The 20000-nt window shown below is 43.0% G+C and overlaps 1 protein-coding gene across 1 annotated transcript in view; it reads right to left on the bottom strand.

Moving 5' to 3' along the window:
* The window catches only part of LOC101521841 (contactin-associated protein-like 5), a 415974-nt gene that overhangs the window by 128430 nt on the left and 267544 nt on the right, over positions 1-20000 (bottom strand). Inside the window, exon 12 of the mRNA XM_058664165.1 lies at positions 6205-6324. Within this exon, the coding sequence (XP_058520148.1) occupies positions 6205-6324 (120 nt within the window). The remainder of the gene's footprint in view (positions 1-6204; positions 6325-20000) is intronic.

Raw genomic sequence — 20000 nt, 5'->3', positions numbered from 1 at the left:
CATTTCAGCCGTTCAATTTTCTTTCTATCAATAATTTTGATTGAAGACATTGCTGTGGTTATTATTTTTAATAATAGTAATTACAGATGCTATAATTTCTTCTGTCGTCATGGGAGTCACCTCTCAAAGGAAAGAACAAAGAGAAGGTAGAAAAGAAATATCGCTGCTTCATGAAAATTCATTTTGCCTACATATCTGTGTCTTTTCAGAGCCAGAAAACCTGCACACTTTTCTATTACTGTGCTTGGAGGAAATGTAAGTCTAAAGACCATTAACATCCAGCTTAATTAAATGTCATAATTGTTGTAGGGAGCTGTTTGTACTCTTTGGTACAGTATGCTAAGTCATGCACACCCTTGTTTTCATAAAGCAAGTCTACGTGAACGTTCCAGGGGACACTTCAGGCACAGTTACTCACATTGACCAAGTATTCTAGATCAGTGAATGAACCCTCTGAGCACGCCCTCTACCACTCACTTGCCATCTACTCGTTGTGCCCTTGTGCTGGGCTCCTTTATTTCGCAAGTTATTTCATGTTTCATATGTGTGTACTTTGCCTGCCCACTTAAACAATAGCAGTGGCCTCTCAGTGGAAATAGCCTGGACAGGGTGTCTGTCCATGGTCCACGGAGGCAGCTGGATGGGAGGAAATCCTGAAGAGTGTCCATGGCCCATAGAGGGAGATGTGTGGGAGGAAACCCTGGAGCGGGTGTCTGTCCATGGTCCACGGAGGCAGTTGGATGGGAGGAAATCCTGAAGAGTGTCCATGGCCCATGGAGGGAGATATGTGGGAGGAACCCTGGAGCGGGTGTCCGTCCATGGCCCATGGAGGCAGATGGGAGAAAGTTCTGGGTTCTGCCAACCTCATGCCGGGACTGGAACAGTATTCTTGACTCAGCAGTGTCCCAATCACTGCAGAGACAGCTCACCTCCAAAACCTCAATCCCCTTATCTCTGCGCTTGACATACCAACTGAGCCATGCTCTTCTGGGCACTAAAGAAGCAAACACAGGAGTAGGGACCAGTTGTGGCTTAGTGGGTGAAGCATCCTGGCTTCCTATATGAGATGCACAATGGGAGTCCGAGTGCTTCACTGTTGATCTGGTCCCCTGCTAAGGCCCATGGAAGGAAGGCAGTAGCTAATGGCTTGAGTCCTTGGCTTTGGGCTTTGGTGTGGGAGGCGTAGATGTAGTTCTGACCTTCTGGCTTCAGTCCAATCTGATTATTTGTGAACTAAACCATTGGTTGGAATATCTCTCCCTCCCTTGCTTTCACGCCTCTTCTCATTCCATCACTTAGATAAGTAAGCAGACAGAGGATTCAGTGGCGGCTGTTCAGAATTGGTGCTAAAAGCCACTCGGGACACCAGCATCATGTGTCTCCAAGCCTGGACTTAGGTCTTGGCTCTAAGTCCAAGGACCCTACCACCCTTGGGAGAGATGCAGACTGTTCCAGGACACTGGCCTGGGACTCAGGAGAGAGAACTTGCAGGCGGAAGGAATCTCTGGGTCTCTATACCTTTCAGCTAAATGGAAATATATAAAGCATATGGGAGGAACGAGGCCCCCTTAGGAGAGCCGCTGAGTCTAATGTAGGAAAAGTCCCCAGTGATATAGACACCTGTTGATGGAAAATGATTACATGCTGCAAGGCTGATGGGCTTCCATAAAAAACATACATAAGTTGAATTAAATGTCCCATAGAAAGCTCTTAGAGGGACAATCTGAATATGAAAACAGAAAATAGAGCACACAGACGTAGAGTTAAAGGGGCCATGGCAAGCTCCTAGAGGGGAAATATGAATTTGAAAACAATAAGGAGAGCAACAGTATCAGTATTTTAAAATTAAGTGGCTTATGAGTGTGTAGTGCCACGAGAGGATGTGGAGACAGAGCACGGAGGAGAGAGCTCTCTGTAGAGCAGGCCAAAGGCAGCTACAGTGGAAATGTACAATCGAAAATACAACAACAGAACAAAAACACCAAAACAGTAGAAATGTGTGGACCAGAGGAAATGTACAACCAGAAATACAACAACAGAACAAAGACACCGAAACAGTGGAAACGTGTGGACCATTAACAGATTGGCAAGCAATGTTGGAGCACGGGTATTCACAACCTCACCACACAACGCTTTAGGTCACCTGCACAGTGCACGGATGTGGCAGAGCCCCCTCAGCCACATGAGTGAGCTGGCCATACACAATCATGGGACAGACTGATGTCATGTGGTTTCCAGTGGATGCAAGGAGGGGCAGACATAACCCAGGAGGTTTTCTTGGTGAAGAGCTCTAAAGTAAGTAAATAATCAGGGAAAACATGCTGCATTTGGAACATTTTACATGACTGGCATGTACTCTTCAAGAGGATCAACAGTGTGAAACCCAACCAATGAAACAGAAAGCAGGGGCTGAAGTGGAAGCCTGGCAGATGTAAGAGGTGGAAAGGGGGTGGGTGCTTGTGCTGTGCTGAGTTCACCTGTTACGATGCCTGCACCCTGTGTCAGAGTACCTGGGCCCTGCTCCTGCCAACTGCACTACCTGTGCCACAGTGGTGGGAACTTGAGCAGTGGAATTCCCGCTTCCCAAGTGAGAGGCAGAGAATGAGACCCAAACAACATTGTAATTAAGGAGTTGAGTAGGCAAGATAGAGAGCAAACTTCCTTGTGATCACTTCCCAGAGGAGCGTTTCTCCCAGGTACCGACCTAGGCAAAGATGACCATCAACAAGGCAGCACATCCCATGAGGGGCTGTGTCTAGACACGGGGACCTGTTCTCACCTCAGGAACTCTCTATGAGCACAGGTTAGAGAATTACAGCCTCAACTCCTGCATCCACTGTTTACCCCCTTGTGAAACCTGGTGGTTGAGATGTCGGTGCTTGGCCTTGCAAAATGGAGAGTGTGCAGCCTCTTTGGCCCTCTGAGGAAACTGCATGACAACTTGAATGCTGGACATCATGACCATTGCCTCACACCGATATATGCTCAGGGAATATTACCAAAGACCAAATTCAGCTTGGAGAGCAGAGTCTCCAGGCTGATTGTATCCTGGCATTCATCCCCACCCCTTTGTACTGTTTCCATACCAACTGCCAACCCCTTTTCCTACACTATGGATGAATGTGTCCTCCTGTAACCTCGTGTCTAGCTCAATCCAGTACTCAAAATTTTATCTCAAAGTCTTACTTTCTGATAACTGAATTAGTTAGTGAGATAATGAGTGTGTAAATAGCTGAGCAAAGGAAATACAAATTAGAGAAGTAACAAGTGGAAAGATGATAAGGACTTCAGGGAGTCAGTGAATGGATAAAGAAAGTTATGCGTATGCAAATCCCTTTTCCATGGCAGAGTCCTCACTCATGTGGACTGCAGTCAACTGGCTCTGCTAAATGAGTGTATAAAAGGAATTTCTCTAAGTGCCTGTTAACATTCTTGGCAATTCAAAGGTGGTGGTGCTTTAATTTCAGGGTATTGCTACAGCTTTATGACTTAGTAATTTTATTCAATGGCCCAATTTAGCAGAAGATTATATTGTCTGCTGCTTACCTAGGGAGGCTTTTTTTTTCTTTTTTTTTTTTTCCCTTAGGGGACTTTTAAAGCTCAGATCTTCAGCACCAGCAGCTCTTAGCCCTAGTTTTTTTCCTAAGAAGCAAATGTTCTGGAAGCTCTTTGTGGTTGTCACTCTTTGGTCAACAGCATAATGCATTAAGCAGGGAGACAGACACTTAGATGAACTGTCTTCCTCTGAATCATTCAATTGCCATTCTTCCTCAGCCTAATGGAAAACGCATTATTTACAGAAAGAAAGCTTTCACTATGAAGTGTAAGCAACAATACAAGTACGGATGCAACAGAATCAAGTGCTCATGTGCAGGTATGTGTGATCCAGGAGTGCATCTCCACCAGGAAGGAGGCACCGCTGCTGAGCCTCGCTCCTTGGTGACAGGAGACAGGCGTCCAGCGGGAGGGGACAGATCATCTGGAAAGGACCTTCCATCCCTTTGCCACTCTCCAATACTCTTCGTGTGCTCACTCATTGTATTGATTGGATGCAGTCAAGCCATCTGTCACATCCTGCTTTGGCAGAGACAGACACCAAGGATAATGACTGAGAGTCCTGTCTGTGCTCCTACTAAAATCACTGCAGCAAATAGTAATTACTATCTCAGACACTGCAACATGCCCAAATGCTGTTTTATGAATTTTAATTGAAGCATGTGGAGTCATCAGTCTTCCCTACATGCTATTTGAAAATAAAGAGCTAAAGACGAAGTTCTCGCCATAAATTCAGGCAGCGGCAGATGGCATGGAGAAGCATGGCCAGATCTACCTTTCTGAAAGATCACTCTACATGTGGTCTGAGTTACAAGCATCGCTGTAGCAACTTATGCTGCAAAGACATATGATTAGACAGGCTGTAAACCTCAGGAGTCACATGACCATCGTTTCTCTACCCCCAGTGGTTTGTTAGCACCTGAACCCAGGGATTATCAAAGCACAGTGACGCATAGTTCCTCAGTTCCCAGATCTTTCCTGGCCACTCTGATAACACGTATACAGAGCAAAGCCACAGACCTAGGCAGCTATAATTGGTATCCTGCTTCTACAATTTACCAGCCTCCTTAAAGGAATTTGTAAAATGAGAATTTTTCTAGCTCCTTCATAGCAAAGCATGTTGCACTGGGTTGGTATCCTGTGAATAATCAGCATGATTTTATTGTTGCCTGTGGTTGAGTGATACATTTTCAGCATGTTATTTCCACAGCTGATGGCTACTCAAATTATTATGAGCAACACATATGAGAACATGTGCACAGCTTGCTCTTCTGTGAGTCTTCCGCGGGTAAGTGACACGTGTGGGGAAGCAGGAGACTGGACATGGGAATGCTTCCTAGGCGGAAGACAGTAGCGTAGAAATGGATCACAAAAACCCAGGACACAAGCACTGCATTGTTTCTATTTTGCCATTAAATACAACTGCAAAAAATTAGGTTCCTGGGGAGAAACAAATGGCCAACAGAGGGGCCCTGTCCCATGTACTCCTGCAGTGGTAGACATGTCTGCAGTCCCGAGGTAAGCACTGTTGCTCCAGCTGTAAGAACTGCATTGCCATATTCCCTTCTTCCTTTCTGTCAACAACTGGGATGATAACTTATTACCTGCAATCACATTGTACAACTCTATGCAGGAATATTGGAAGACCTCAATTACAGCTTCAAACCTACTCCACTATGCATGCTTTGATTGGTTTAATGAACACAGAAGCTGCTGCCCAAGGAGCAAGACACATCATCATAATAGCTATAGTGAGGAGATACGGAGACTTGAAATGTGCTGTGCAAAGGATTATGAGCTGCTTTGGAGCAAAAGCAAGCTCTACTGTAGACATTTGGCTAAATGATCTTTGCAAATGATTTGCAATACCAGCAGATTGTCACAAAAGTCCAGGCACAAAATCATCATCACATCCCTCCAGATAGGAAAAATAATTTAATGTTGTTTAGGTTCCTAGACAAACAATGTTTGCATAACCATAAGCAACTGCACCTTACAAAAGAAAATGTTTGCCCTTGTGAAGTAAGTTTTAATATGCTGACAAGGCGTCCTGCTAACATCAGAAATACAAACTTGAAAACTAAGAGTTTAAATGTCAAGTTGCAAGGAAGATCTTGTCAGGCAATGCTCTGATTTTTTGCTAAGTGTTTTCTGATTAGGCAGTTAAGCTGGTTGTTCCGATACAAATGGCAGCATTGAACCCTCACCACTCTAGGGGCTGGAAACAATTCTTCACATTTCACTGATGAGCAGCCAGAGTTCCTCAAACCTATTCCTCATTACCAGACTTGATTCACTTGAAACTTTCACACTTCCAGAAGGAGGGTCTACCAGGATTTTTTTTTAAAAAATCTTGTCTTTTACTTTTTTGTTTTATTATTCTTTGCATTTGTAAATTTTAAGAAAAAAATATCCATGGCAAGCTTTACAGAAAATGCCTGACGACCGAATGTCAGTTCAGTGAAACATAGTTAGAGGGTCAAGGACACAACTTTGTTTTCTCTCTTGTTCATGAGAAAATTTTAACTTCCAATTCCTAAATAAAGTCTTCCTTGGATATCTTAGCCACACAGGTATCTTCTCCTTGGAGATACCCTTTTGATTCAAGCCATAAAAGGGGTAAGTGTGAGAGGGAGTTTGCACCCTTACCAGTGATGTTGCAGTACACCTGGAGAGGTGCCAGGGGCCCGCTGCCATCGGAGTCGATGTAAAAGAATCCAGCTGTGTTCCCTTGGTGCCTGTACACCTCGCAGGACTGTTCATAGATGGCTGAAAAGACAGAAAGACGGGGAGAGGAGACTTGACTTGGCTCTGTATATCCCTTGCAACCCTCAGTAACTCCTGTTTCTCCTTTCCACATGTTTCCATTTTGTTTCCCTTCTGTAGATTTGACTTTCTCCCCAAGACTGACCAGACCAGTATCGCAAAGTGTAAGAGAGACACATTTAGAACTGCTCTTCATTCAGTCTTTTAAACTCAGCTCACAAGTTACATCACCCTCAAGTTTTCTCCTATTTCTTTTTATGGGTCCCCTCTTGGCATATTTTATGTCATCTTTCTATATGCCATGGTGTACTGACGTAGGGTTATCAATATATGATTCTGTCTCCCAGTGAGATAGTAATGGCCATGTGTTACTTAAAAATGTCTCATGACACCTACTCTAGTGTGGTACTCTTGTAGAAGTTCAACAGTTATTTGGCAACTGAACTTTTGTGTTGTGCAGCAGGCCAAGCTGATGCTTTGGCTGTCCCTTTTAAGTCCCAGCTGCACTGTTTCTGTTCATTCTCCCAAGAAGCAACAGATGGTGTCTCCAGTAGTTGAGTTTCTGTTAGCTGTATGTAAATTCTTAACTCCTGCATTTGGCCTGCCCAAGCCATGGCTGTTGTGGGCATTTTGGTAAACCATTAAACATACAATCTGTCTTTACCTTTTCTTTCCTGTCACTCTCTGGAGTAAATATCTAAACATGCATTTATTCAGTTATATCCCCTCACTAGCACAGTGAAAGCATGCCTGTTTCTCCATATTCAGAACACAATACAGTAGCTAAGTGCAAAGGTGGACAATCCAGTGCAGCTCTTCTTGAAATCACAAGCATCTGCTGAGTTCCTAACACATGTCAGTGATGTGGTTGTTTACAGAAGCAGAAGCACAGGACAGGCAATCAATTTCATCCCCAGAAACCTTATGACTTGGCTGGCAGTCATCGAGGTCTCTGCCTGTCGGAGATCCTGGGTTTTGACCAATCTGTACGGGTAGGACAGATTCAGATTTTGTTAAACTGATATGACAGAATTCAGAATGGTGTAAAAAAGGGCACCACTCAATCCTGAGAACAAAAGTGTGGTTTGATGGAATGCTTTAACTCGGAGCAGCAGGTAAACATCCAATCAAACTACCCCGGCAGTCTTAGAACACTTCAATAGATGCCAGCAGCTCTAAAGATACAGTGCAATCTCCACACTTTAGCCAACTCCTGCCCCTGTGATGGATACCCCATCCATAAGATTTGAAGGTGTGTTTCATCATGATCAAAGGTGCCTCAAAGAATTCACTACCCCTGAAGTTCTAAAGCTTGAAACCCTCCGACTTGTTGTTGTTGTCATAAATCAGAGATAAGTCAAGGTTATGCTTGTACTGTGGGAATCTCTCTTGAATCCACACATACTTTCAGAAGCGGAGGTTATCTAAAAGGGTCACAGCCTGCGCCCTACCTGTTGAGTGCATTGTCAAGTACATTTACCTTTGTACAAACCTGGTGGCATGCTTGGTTGTGCTTTACAGATGCAAAGCCAATGATCTGAGGCTGGTCACTTATCAGCAAGTCAACATTACTCAGAAGATAACCATGTGGAAGGCTTACTGTTGCAGATATGGTAAATATGACCCTGACTCTGTGTATGTATCGGTCTCCTGGATAAGAACCTGATGCCCTGGATCTAGCTGGGTGGTTTAGCACAGGGGTGAGGGTGGGGGAGAGGTATACTGACTACCTGCAGCATCTTAGACAAGAACTTCATTTGTGGCCCACGACATCTAAGGTGTTGACCATGATAGCCACTTCCTGGAACTCACAACTTCATTTTAAATTAAGCCCTCCCAGGCCTGGCACGATAGTCTACTGGCTAAATCCTCACCTTGGATGTGCTGGAATAACATATGTGAGCCAGTTTATATACCATTAGCTCCACTTCCCATCCAGCTTCCTATTTGTGGCCTGGGAAAGCAACAGAGGTTGGTCTAAAGCCTTAGGACCCTGAATCCACTTGGGAGACCTGGAGGAGCCTGTTGTCTCCTGGTTTCAGATCGGGTTAGCTCCAGTTGTTGTGGCCACTTGGGGAGTGAATCAGCAGATGAAAGATGTTTCTCTCTCTGTCTCTTCTCTGTGTATGTATCTGCCTTTCCAGTAAAAAATATAAATAGATCTTAAAAAAAAATAGGCCTTCCCTTCCATGGACTAGACTTACAGACTTGTGTCCAAATAAGAGACTCTAAAAGAGATGATGTCATTTCCAAGACTGGATTATAAAAACACTGAAGCTTCCTTGTCAAATACCACTAGGTCACCTGATGTGTTCAAAGCCAGTCACACCAGGAGACATCCTTGGGAGTTTCTTCATTGTGACATACACAGAGGTGACCATGATCCCCATAGACAAGCCTTGAAATAACTACAGTCCCAGCAGACATCTTCAAGGCAGCCATACATAGAGACTGAACAACCGTTAATTCATGGGGCTGGCACTGTAGCATAACAGGCTAAACCTCAACCTACAGAGCAAGCATCCCATATGCATGCTAGATTGAATATTGGCTGCTCCCCTTCTGATCCAGCTCCCTGTTTATGGTATTACAAAATAGCAGAGGATGGCTCAAATTCTTGGACATCTGCACCCACATGAGAATCCCGGAAGAACTCCTGACTTCAGTTTTTAAACAGGCTTAGTTCAGAAAATTGCAAACTTTGGGATGTGAACCAATGGATGGAAGACCTCTCACTCTGCCTCTCCTTCTCTATGTAATCCTTTATTTCAAAGGAGAATGAAATGAATCATTAAAAAATACCTTTTTAAGCTGCTCCAATGCAAACAAATTATGTGATTGTTCTCAGTTTAAAAATATCATTGGGACTCATTACAACAGACAACTATGAACTCTCAGATCATTATCTTCTCAGGTAATTGTCCATCTGTCCAGGGTCTGCCTTGTTTGGCTGGTGGTAAGGATTCAAACAGATAATCCATGGAAGGCACACAGGAGTGGAATGATGAAAACTAGTGTTATCACTGCAGCATGTTATACCATGTTGCCTCTTCTATTAGGATGAGAGCTTCATTGCTTGATACTTTTCTGATACTTCTCACGTATTTCATGTTTTGTTATGAAAAATCTATGGTTAATATGTTTTGCATGGAAATAATGATTTTATTCTTAGTCCATTCTTTCAATATTAACTATAATGTTTATAAATGGCTTGCTTACATGCCTTTCTTCTTATAGTTTATATGTTATTTTTAAATTTACAGATAGATATTTAAATAGTTTAAGATAAATATAATAAAAGGAAAACAACCTGTATGCATTGAAACAAATGAAATCTAGGAAAGAATCCTTTTATGTGATACTGAAATACAGTGTTTTCTTCTTAAATTTATGTTATAAAAACTTTGAAATGTGTATCACAAACACAGAGAGAAAGAAAATAGACCTGTTAACATAATGACAATGATTACAATTATTCAGCTAATCATGGTTCATTTATATTGTTTTCCAGGTACCTATTATCACACACATACACACTCTCTCTCTCTCTCTGTCTCTCTCTCTCTCTCTCCAAGTTAGGCTTAAAATATTAACTATTCGATACTTATGAAGGTCAGCCTGTCAGGCTGGGTAGAGCTGGGCTGTTTCTGGTGAGGCTGACATGATTCATTACCTCTGTCCATGGGTCTGTTGTCAGCTCCTGTTGTCAGCTGAGTGCTTTAGCCTTTCCACTCATGGTCCTAAATACAGTCTGGGCAGCCATGTTATGCAGTAAGAAACCCAGAGCAGACAGAGAGTAAGTACATGTAAGGGCTTGTATAAAGCTCCATTAACCAATGGCAATCACTAGGGCAACCACAAACAATTAAGTGATGACTGGAGTTCTAGAATGGAGATGAACTGTGTCCTGACTGGACTCCATGGAGTACGATAGGACTGGGCCTAATGTCAACAACCAGGAGCTTTACTGGAGTCAGCTGAGGTGGGGATTAGAAACCCAGCATCTCCTGCTGTCTCCTGGGGTGCTAGGAACCCAGCATCACCTCCTGCCTCCGGGCTAGGAACCCAGCATCACCTCCTGCCTCTTGAGATGCTAGGAACCCAGCATCACCTGCTGCCTCCTGCGATGCTAGGAACCCAGCATCACCTCCTGCCTCTTGAGATGCTGGGAACCCAGCATCACCTGCTGCCTCCTGCGATGCTAGCAACCCAGCATCACCTCCTGCCTCACAGGATGTTTCTTTGACACTTCTTTCTCAGGGTAGGCTGTTTTTCTTCCACATTGTAGGTATGTGGTTGTTGAATTGGTGTATTCATTTTCTATTTTGTTGTGGTGCCTGTTGTACCTTTATTGTATTCTTTTCTGAGGTATGGTTTTGTTCCCTGTACCCAGCAGTGGTCTCTGAAGTCAGGTTGATGGCTCGTAGTCCTCATGGGTAGATTGTCCACAAGAGGCTTTAGTGTATGGCTATCTGACCAGACTCCTTCATTGAAATCCTCACGTATCTCTTGTCAGCTCTTCTTTCCTGCTGTTCCTATGTTCTTGATTCAAAAGGACTTTGCTTTTCTACTGGTAGCTGAGGGAGGGAGAAAATGCAGGGGTGAGTGGCTTGTGTTTGTTTTCCTGCTGTCACGCTGTTTTGTAGCACTCTTCTAGCCACTTGTGCAAGAAAAAGTCTTCTAAACACACACCTTTTCCTCCATTGCAGAGTTTCCTCCCACTCCCTCCACAAAAAGAAAATAATCACAGGCTTTTCTCTCAGTGGTCAAGGGGAATCATAAGTGTCTACATTTGGATGTTTACCCACTTGTAATAAAGACTTGGATCACCTTTTTTTTAAAAAAAAATTATTTATTTGAAAGGTGAATCCGTTTACATTGTCATTATGTGTTCTTGAAGTTACTGTAGAATTGAATTGCGTTACTTCATGCCAAACCCAAACTATTTTCGAAAATATCATTCTCTGCTGATATTCAGATTAGCAAGCCTCAGACAGAATATTTCTGTGAGATTTGGAGTAAAGCAAAAGTAAGCAAATTAAATTTATGTTTGTGAGGCCAATGCCGGGCTTGAGGTGCAATTGCAAACTACAAACATTACTGACTTTCTAAGTGTGATGCTCCGGTGCAGCCACCCCTGCTGTTGCTGCGACCTACTTCTTTAGTTTCCCTCACTCTGGACCAGGTTTGCTTGAAAACCTCTTAGGAGGGCCCGGCGCGATAGCCTAGCGGTTAAAGTCCTCGCCTGGGACGTGCCAGGATCCCATGTGGATGCCAGTCCTTATCCTGGCAGCTCCACTTTCCATCCAGCTCCCTGCTTGTGGCCTGGGAAAGCAGTCAAGGACGGCCCAAAGCCTTGGGACCCTGCAAGCATGTGGAAGACCTGGAAGAAGCTCCTGGCTTCGGATTGCTCAGCTGCAGCCGTTGCAGCCGCGTGGGGAGTGAACCATCGGACTGAAGATCTTCCTCTCTGTCTCTCCTCCTCTCTGTATATCTGACTTTCCATTCAAAATAAATATTTTTTAAAAAGGGACATTAAAAAAAAAAAAAGAAAACCTCTTAAGAACGTTTCATCATTACTGCTGCTCCTTCTTCATGGCCTTCGTGGATATGGAGATGGTAAGGGTAAGGAGCTTCTCAGGCTGACCGTGAAGAGAAACAACACGCTGCTTTGAAGCAGGTTTGGAGGACGGTGCCAGCGTCAACAGCTGTGGGGAGCAGAGGCACGCTTTGTTCAGGGAATTGTCCTTTGCACACCACTTCCCTAACTTTTTACACAGAGCATTCATGTGTATTTACAGAGATTCTTGCTCTTTGTCAACAACTCTCAATTAGGTTCTGAGAAATGAAAGAAACAATGCCTGAACCTAGATCCACACTAATTCAGTCTTAAAACTACGTGGAAAAGGGCGACTAACAGCAATAGATTTAAATGGGCCAGTTTCTCCAAATGACACAGAAAACACTGTGTAAGTTGTCTGCTGCTAATTATTCTTCTCTGAAGAACAGCAAAAGAAAAAAAGCTAGAAAAAAATCTTCCAAATTTATACAAGAAATAAATATCAGGCTTACCTATAAACACAACAGACGTTGCACAGTAAGCTTAAAATATTATAGTCCCAAAAAGTGACTTAATGTGAAAATTCCAGATTGCATTTCCCATGGATACCAAAAAGCAATGAAAATAAACAAGTTGACAGCCTCCAAATTCTTTCCCCTTATATTATGGTTGCAGCTACTGTAGCAGTTACATGAGAAGGAAGAATTAGAAGCACATTGAATTAAAAAAGAAGATGTCGCACATCTGGTAGAGAACCAGGGTTACTTGTGGTAATCTTTAGGCAGTGATTTAAAAAAAAAACATGTATTGCAAAATCTAATACAAAGTTAGCAAATTATGATGTTAACATAGAAGCTGATGGTTTGCGCAGCACAAGATCATACAATTCTGAAAGAAGATGTGATTTCCAAAGAAAGCAAAGTGGGGAGGGGAGAGAAAGACGAGAGAAGGAGCGGACGGGACAAACAAGGTACTAAGTGGAACTTTTATAATGATTGAACATTTTGAAGTAATAGTAAAGATAGAGATAAACACACTTACATTGGTAACTCCAACAGTGATATCCAATGTTGGCAACTGTGTGTACCTAGCTGCTCCAGCTCTGATAAAGCTTCTTGCTCATGTGCTTTAAAAGCCGCAGAAAATGACCCAAGTACTTGGGTCTGTACAACCCCTAAGGAAGCATCAGCTGCAATTCTAGGAATGTGGCTCTATAGTGGTCCAGTCTTAGACGTTGCAACTATTGGGGAGTGTGCCAGTAAATGGGAGAATCTCTCTCTCTCCCTCCCTCCCTCCCTCCCCCTTTGTCTCTCTCAAATAAACAATCTACAGAGAGAATAAACAAAGGGATACAGTTTAAACGAACAGAGGGAAAATAGAAACAGACACTCATCAGAAATGAAATATAGGGTTTTGAGCGATAGTCTAGTAGCTAAATCCTACTCATGCATAAGCTGTGATAGCAAATGGGTGCTGGTTGGTTCATTTCCCAGCTGCTCCACTTCCCATCCAGCTCCCCACCTGTGGCCTGGGAAAGCAGTCGAGGATGACTGAAACCCTTGACACCCTGCTCCTGCATGGAAGACCTGGAAGAAGCTCCTGGCTCCAGGCTTCAGATCATTTCAATTTGGGGTATTGTGGCCACCAAGGGTGTGGAGCAGTGGACAGAGGATCTTTCTCTATCTCCTTCTCTATCTCCTTATCTCTGTAAATTTGCCTTTCCAATAAAAACTTTACGAAAAGGGAAAATAAATATAAATATATCGCAACATATGAAAAGGAGTCCAATATTGCTCATAATAAAATAATCAAATACACCAGCATGCCATTTTCACACACCAAATTGGCACAAGCCTAATAAATTGGCAATTTGTTCCGTTGTTAAATATGTGTTGGAAAAATATACTCACCGGTGTCTATATGTTGGTGAGATTGATGCCAACATTTATTCAGGTTTTGATGCAAATTTAATAATTTGTAGAAATTACATATGTTTTTATAGTTTGACCCCAATATAACTTCTAGTGTTATAACCAGGGAATAATATATGCACATTTCTTCATGAACATATTTGTAAATATAAAGAAAAATCATCCCCCATATCCATCAGTGAATGACTACTAGCTGCTTAAACTATTGTGCATACACAGTGTGGTTCAGTTTCAGAGCAGTAAACCAGGCATATAGATAATAGTAATGTAAGTTATTATTTAGAACACAAAGCAAAGTGGACAACAGTAGGTATGATATGCTAATGTTTTCCTAAGTCAGGAACTTTGCATTTATGTTTAAAATCCAACATTTTAGAGAAAGAGGTTATCTTAAAAAAAAAAAAAAAAAGAAAGAAAGCTACATAAAAAGAATGATTTAAGAGACAGAATCAAAATTTACTTGCCAATGCCTTATTTTACTGGTTTTGCAAACATTTTGTATGATTATAAATCTATCATTCTTTCTGCAAAGGTGAAGGAGACCAGGTTGTCTTATTTATGCTAGAACTTAGCAGCAGACTTGATGGGTTCCTTCCGGCAGACACAGCTGGAGCGTGGTGAATTCCAGTGCAGTACTGTAGTCTGTACTTCGGAATTCTAGGAATGCTTCTCTCAGTGATCCCGCCTCTATGTCTCAACTAGGTTAAAGCATCTTCGAATGGTTGTAAGTCACTGGATTTGCCTTCTGGTCTCCTCTGCTTATACCTCAAATTCATGCAATGTAGGGATTTTTGTTTAAATTAGAAGACACCAATTAATCAATGCTATTTGATTGTCTCCAATTATTCTTAAAAACATTGAATGGAACTAAACTGAAAGATTCTATGGCAATTTCTTGTTTTTCTGCAGTGCTTAATGGATCTCAAGTCAAATTAACATCTGTGTATCTGTCTGATTCAGGTTCTGCATTGGCCTATGCAGAAATCTTCATGTTTTGATTGGGCAGAATATGGAAGCATCCATGAGAACTGGAAGAAATTTCGTCAGCTGAAAAATTTGTACTGAAACAGCAGGTAGTCACCCGCCCTGATGTTAAATGTGACAAGCTAACATTAGGGATATTAGACGCGTGCTCTTCATGAACAGCATAGTGATAGACACGGGAAACCTCTTTAGAATACATTTTACATCAATGTTCCAGGTACATAACATAGCTGCAGGAAGCAGGGGGTTACATGTGTTCATATTTGATTTAAAAAATCAGTCTGAATGTGGTACAACAGGTAATTTATGCCCTAAGGTGCAATTTGACATATCCATGTGCTGCCACTCTCATTAAAGATAATGATAGCATTCCGACAGCGAAGTAGTTTAATGCAGAGCTCACCTTTTCAAGTATCAAGTCAGAGCTGTAGTCCATGTACCCAATTGTTTAATTCCTGTTGTAAAATTACAGAAGCAGATAAGAAACGTACTTGCACATAGGTTTAAGGCCATAGAAATGATCCATTTCCACTTCCTTTCCTCAATCTTCATATTCCTGAGAATATAGTATTTGCAACTTGAATGCATATTTAGCTGAAGATCTTATATACAAAGTGTGCAGATAGAAATAACATGATTTTGAGCCCAGCGGCGTGGCCTAGTGGCTAAAGTCCTCGCCTTGAAAGCCCCGGGATCCCATATGGGCGCCAGTTCTAATCCCAGCAGCTCCACTTCCCATCCAGCTACATGCTTGTGGCCTGGGAAGGCAGTTGAGGATGGCCCAATGCATTGGGACACTGCACCCGCGTGGGAGACCTGGAAGAGGTTCCTGGTTCCCGGCATTGGATTGGCGCGCACCGGCCGTTGCGGCTCACTTGGGGAGTGAATCATCCGACAGAAGATCTTCCTCTCTGTCTCTCCTCCTCTGTGTATATTTGGCTGTAATAAAAAAAAAATGAATAAATCTTTAAAACAAAAAAGAAATAACATGATCTTTTTCTGTGAATTACACAAATGCTTGTGAAGCCTTTTTTCATTTAGAAGTCATTTATTTAATTAGTTTTATCAAATCTCTCATATAGCTGATGTGTGGGCTTTACCTTGGCCTGTTTTCAGTGAACAAAAGAGAAAAGAATGTTAAATCTAATGGGATGGCTGAAATTACTTCAAAACAATGTCAGTATATTAAGACAGAAACACATTTTTATGTCCCTATTTACAGATAGCTGGAACAGGCCAAAACTAGATACAGACATTTTCATCACTTGGAGGGAGTGAACTCAAATGAGATGAACTCAAATGAGAATGCAAGCTGTGGATGGTGGGGAGAAGGCGTGGCTATCAGGGATGCCAATTGTCATGACATCATTATGTATTTGCATTATTTCCATTTTCCTACACAGCTAGAAAATGTGATTCAATTGTACAGGAATAAACATGCATATGACTGAGTGGATTGCAAAAATAGCACAATGCGAATAAGCTCTGGAGGGTGTGCCCATTTGATGTTCTTTTTTTAAGATTTATTTTTATTGCAAAGTCAGATATACACAGAGGAGGAGAGCAGAGAAGAGGATCTTCCGTCCAGTGATTCACTCCCCAAGTGAGTGCAACAGCCGGTGCTGGGCCATCCAAAGCCAGGAGCCCAGATCCTCTTCCAGGTCTCCCACGCGGGTGCAGGGTCCCAAGGCTTTGGGCCATCCTCGACTGCCTTCCCAGGCCACAAGTAGGGAGGTGGATGGGAAGTGGAGTTGCTGGGATTAGAACGGGTGCCCATATGGGATCCCAGTGCGTTCAAGGTCACTGTGCTGGGCCCTGATGTTCTTTTTAATTTTTGTGGCTCTTATGCAAGCAGTGTCCATTGGTGCAGCTAGAGAGGAGGTAGACAGGATCTTCCTCTGCTTTCGTCAGCAACTTACTTTTAATTACTCAAAATCCATTTCAAAAGGGCAAGTGTTTGGCTGTGCAGCTCAGATGCAAACACCATACAAGAGATGTAGGAAGCTCAAGTGCTGAGTCTGGATCTAGACTACAAATGCATCCTAAAGCAGAAACGGGCATGCAGTGCTGATGGCCAACAAACCCATTCCCACCATCAAGATCAGAGTCCAGGATTGGGTTCCCAGATACTGGCTTCAAGGTGGCTGCACCCTGGAAGCTGCAGACTGCTAGGGAGGCAATAGCTGATTGACAACTCTCTTTGTGCATTTTATTGAAGACAAAGAGCACATCGACAGTTCCTGAAGACCAGCGACCATGCCCTGCTCGGTATTTCTAACTTACCCCTCTGGAACTCAGTAACTTAGAGAAACCTACACTAATCATCCATACAGATAAAAATACAGACAGACGTACTTCTATAATTCTTTCCAACAATCCACATTTGAATTATGTCCAGCCCATGGGAGGAAAGTCATGGGGATGTTGAGGCAAAGGCTGGTATGAACCTCAATGACATGCCTGTCATGGAAAGTTGTATTTCTTCCACTGAGCTGCACAGAAGTCAGTCATACCAGAGCTCAGCAGGTGCATATGCACAGCCATGGACTGTGTTCAGAATCTTGGGCTAGAAGTCTCTAGAAGTTTTAACACTCATCATGTCATATCTTTGCATGTTTAAATTTGAGAAATACTGTGTTAAGAAAAATAAAACCGTGTAAAGCCACATTAAATGATGACAAATAGCTGGAAACATTTCTATTTTTATCTCATTTCCAGAAAACTCCTGTGCTGCTACCTACTGTCATACTCATAAACAGTGAATGCAGTGCTTCCCTGGGTGCTTCTCCACTTTCTCCTACTGATCTTCAGCTTCTTTAAGGTAAAATAATCTTCTTGCAACTGTGAAAGCCAAGGGTGTTTCAGAATTCACTAATTCAATAACCGCACTCTTGGTTAATAATCCCACCCTCTTCCTTTCCGATGTCTTCTGAGATAGAGTTTTGTCAGCTGATGACTCTGAGTTCAAGCTGCCTCTGTCCATGTTTGATAACCGAGGGGAAGGAAAAGAAAAAGCTTACAAATTCAGAAATGGTGCTGAAGAAATCATAATTAAATCAATCTTATTCCATCAGTTTCTTCACAAATATTTATGCTCCCAAAGGTAACAATCTTTAGAGAACAAAAATGTTTTCCTTCATTCTGTCACATCCGAAAAATGCAGTGTTCTCTCTTGAAGAGGTTACAGAAGCTAAACGTCTCAGTGCCCACTTTGGGTGGACTTTCACTGGAGTGTGTATCACTGAGCAAGTGCTTCACATGTTAGCATAACTGCACGTTTTCTTTTTTTAATTTCTATATTTAATTAAAATGTTAGATTTACAGAGAAAAAGGATATAAAAAGATTTATCCACTGGTTCACTTCCTAAGTAGCTGCAATGGCTGGAGCTGAGCTGAGTTGAGCTGATATGAAGCCAGGAGCCAGGTGCCTCTTCCAGATCTCCCATGTGGGTACAGGGTTCCAAGGCTTTGGGCTTTCCTTGACTGCTTTCCCAGCCACAAGCAGGGAGTTGGATAGGAAGTGGAGCTGCCGGGATTAGAACCTGCGCTCATATGGGATCCCGGCACACACAAAGGAAGGATTTAGCTGTTAGGTTTTTCAACCGAGCCCTGTTTGTTTTGTTTTGATATTTGAGAGGGGGGAGGAGAGTGAAAGGAAGAGGAAAGGAATGTAAGTAGGGGTGAGGAGGAGTAAGAAGGGTGAGACAGCATACTCAGCTGCTGGTTCCCTCTCCAGAGGCCCACAGCCCAGCGCATCAACCGTGGGCCCCCAGGCAGGTGGCAGGGATCTGAGTCCAAGCACTGACCCTCCCCCCAGTGGTGCACTTGGGGAGGAAGCTGCAATGAGGGGCGATGCTGACTCTCAGATCCGGGCACTCCTCTACTGTCCAACAGAAGTGTCTTAAGCAGGGTCTCTTGGCTAAGTCTTTCCTGTGTACATTTAATCATAAGAAGGCCTAAACATGACAGAAGAGATTTTAATTCATGTTAGGATTGGATGACAACTGTTCCACAACTCATCTAGGAATTCATGTTTCAGAGTGTCTTCTAGGAAAAAAGAAACTCTCCAGTGGGTATCTCATTTATCAGAGAATTCAATATTATGGTAAAACCCAAGCTTTGTATCTATACTTCTAATTCAGGTGTTTATTTCAACTTACACATCAATGCAGTGCAGGTTGGAACCCTAGTACTGCAGTGAGGCATATAAGGCGGGGCAGACACCACAGCTGGTCCATGCAGAAGAAAAGCAGCAGGAAACCCGATGGTGCAGGGAAGGATACAGCAGCAGCACTTGAGTTGATTGCAACAGTTGCCTGTGGGAGCTATGGCTACTGTTTGCTGTAGCAGCTGCCTTTGGTTAGCACAGTGCCGCCTTCGTACCATTAGCAGCTTCAGGCATTCTGCATCTAGCATCCCCAATGTCATTCAGCTGCACTGAGCTCATGTTTACCCAGAAGGTGGAGTCTCAGAACAGGGCTCCCACGCACAGCCTGACGTCCACACCCGTTCCTCTCTACCCCGTGCACTTGCTTGCTGCCACAGAGGAGAGACACGGCTCTTACACATATTTAGATGTCCAGTAAAATAGGACAGGCTGAGACTCATGTCAGTATGACAGTTGCTATAATTATGAGCAACCTGGCAGTGTGCCCTGCAGTCAGGTTTCTAACACTGTTGGGCCTGTTCATGGAATTTTTGTGATACTTAACTCTTTTTCAAATCTTCTTGTAATCAGCTACCACTGGGCAGTGCAATGTTTCCCCATCAAGATTTATTTATGTGACAGATAAACAGGATTACAAGGAGGGTAAGAGGGAGGGAGGGGAGAGAGAGAGAGACAGAGAGAGAGAGAGATCCTATCCACTGGAATGCTTTGAACACACAAAGATGAGGCAGACCAGGACAACAATCTCAAAGCTGGTGTTTCATGTGCATTTTGGGAGACTAAGCGTCCGAACCCAGAGCATCAGCCATTACAATGGATTTGAAAAAGGGGTTTCAGGACAGTAACCAGAGCTGACATGAGATACAGAGATTGTGGCACCTGCTTCTTTGCTACGCGACTCTTGACAAGTATTCTCCATGGTGAAAGGTATTGCTCCTGCATTTGCCTGGGTGCAAATGATCATCTGTCGCTGTACCCACCCCCAAGCAAGAAATGTAAGAGGTCAAATACGAAATGTATTTTAAGGAAACCTGCA

This window comes from Ochotona princeps, chromosome 5 (assembly GCF_030435755.1).
Source record: "Ochotona princeps isolate mOchPri1 chromosome 5, mOchPri1.hap1, whole genome shotgun sequence".
Classification (NCBI taxonomy): domain Eukaryota; kingdom Metazoa; phylum Chordata; class Mammalia; order Lagomorpha; family Ochotonidae; genus Ochotona; species Ochotona princeps.
This window is presented reverse-complemented; position numbering and strand designations above follow the sequence as displayed.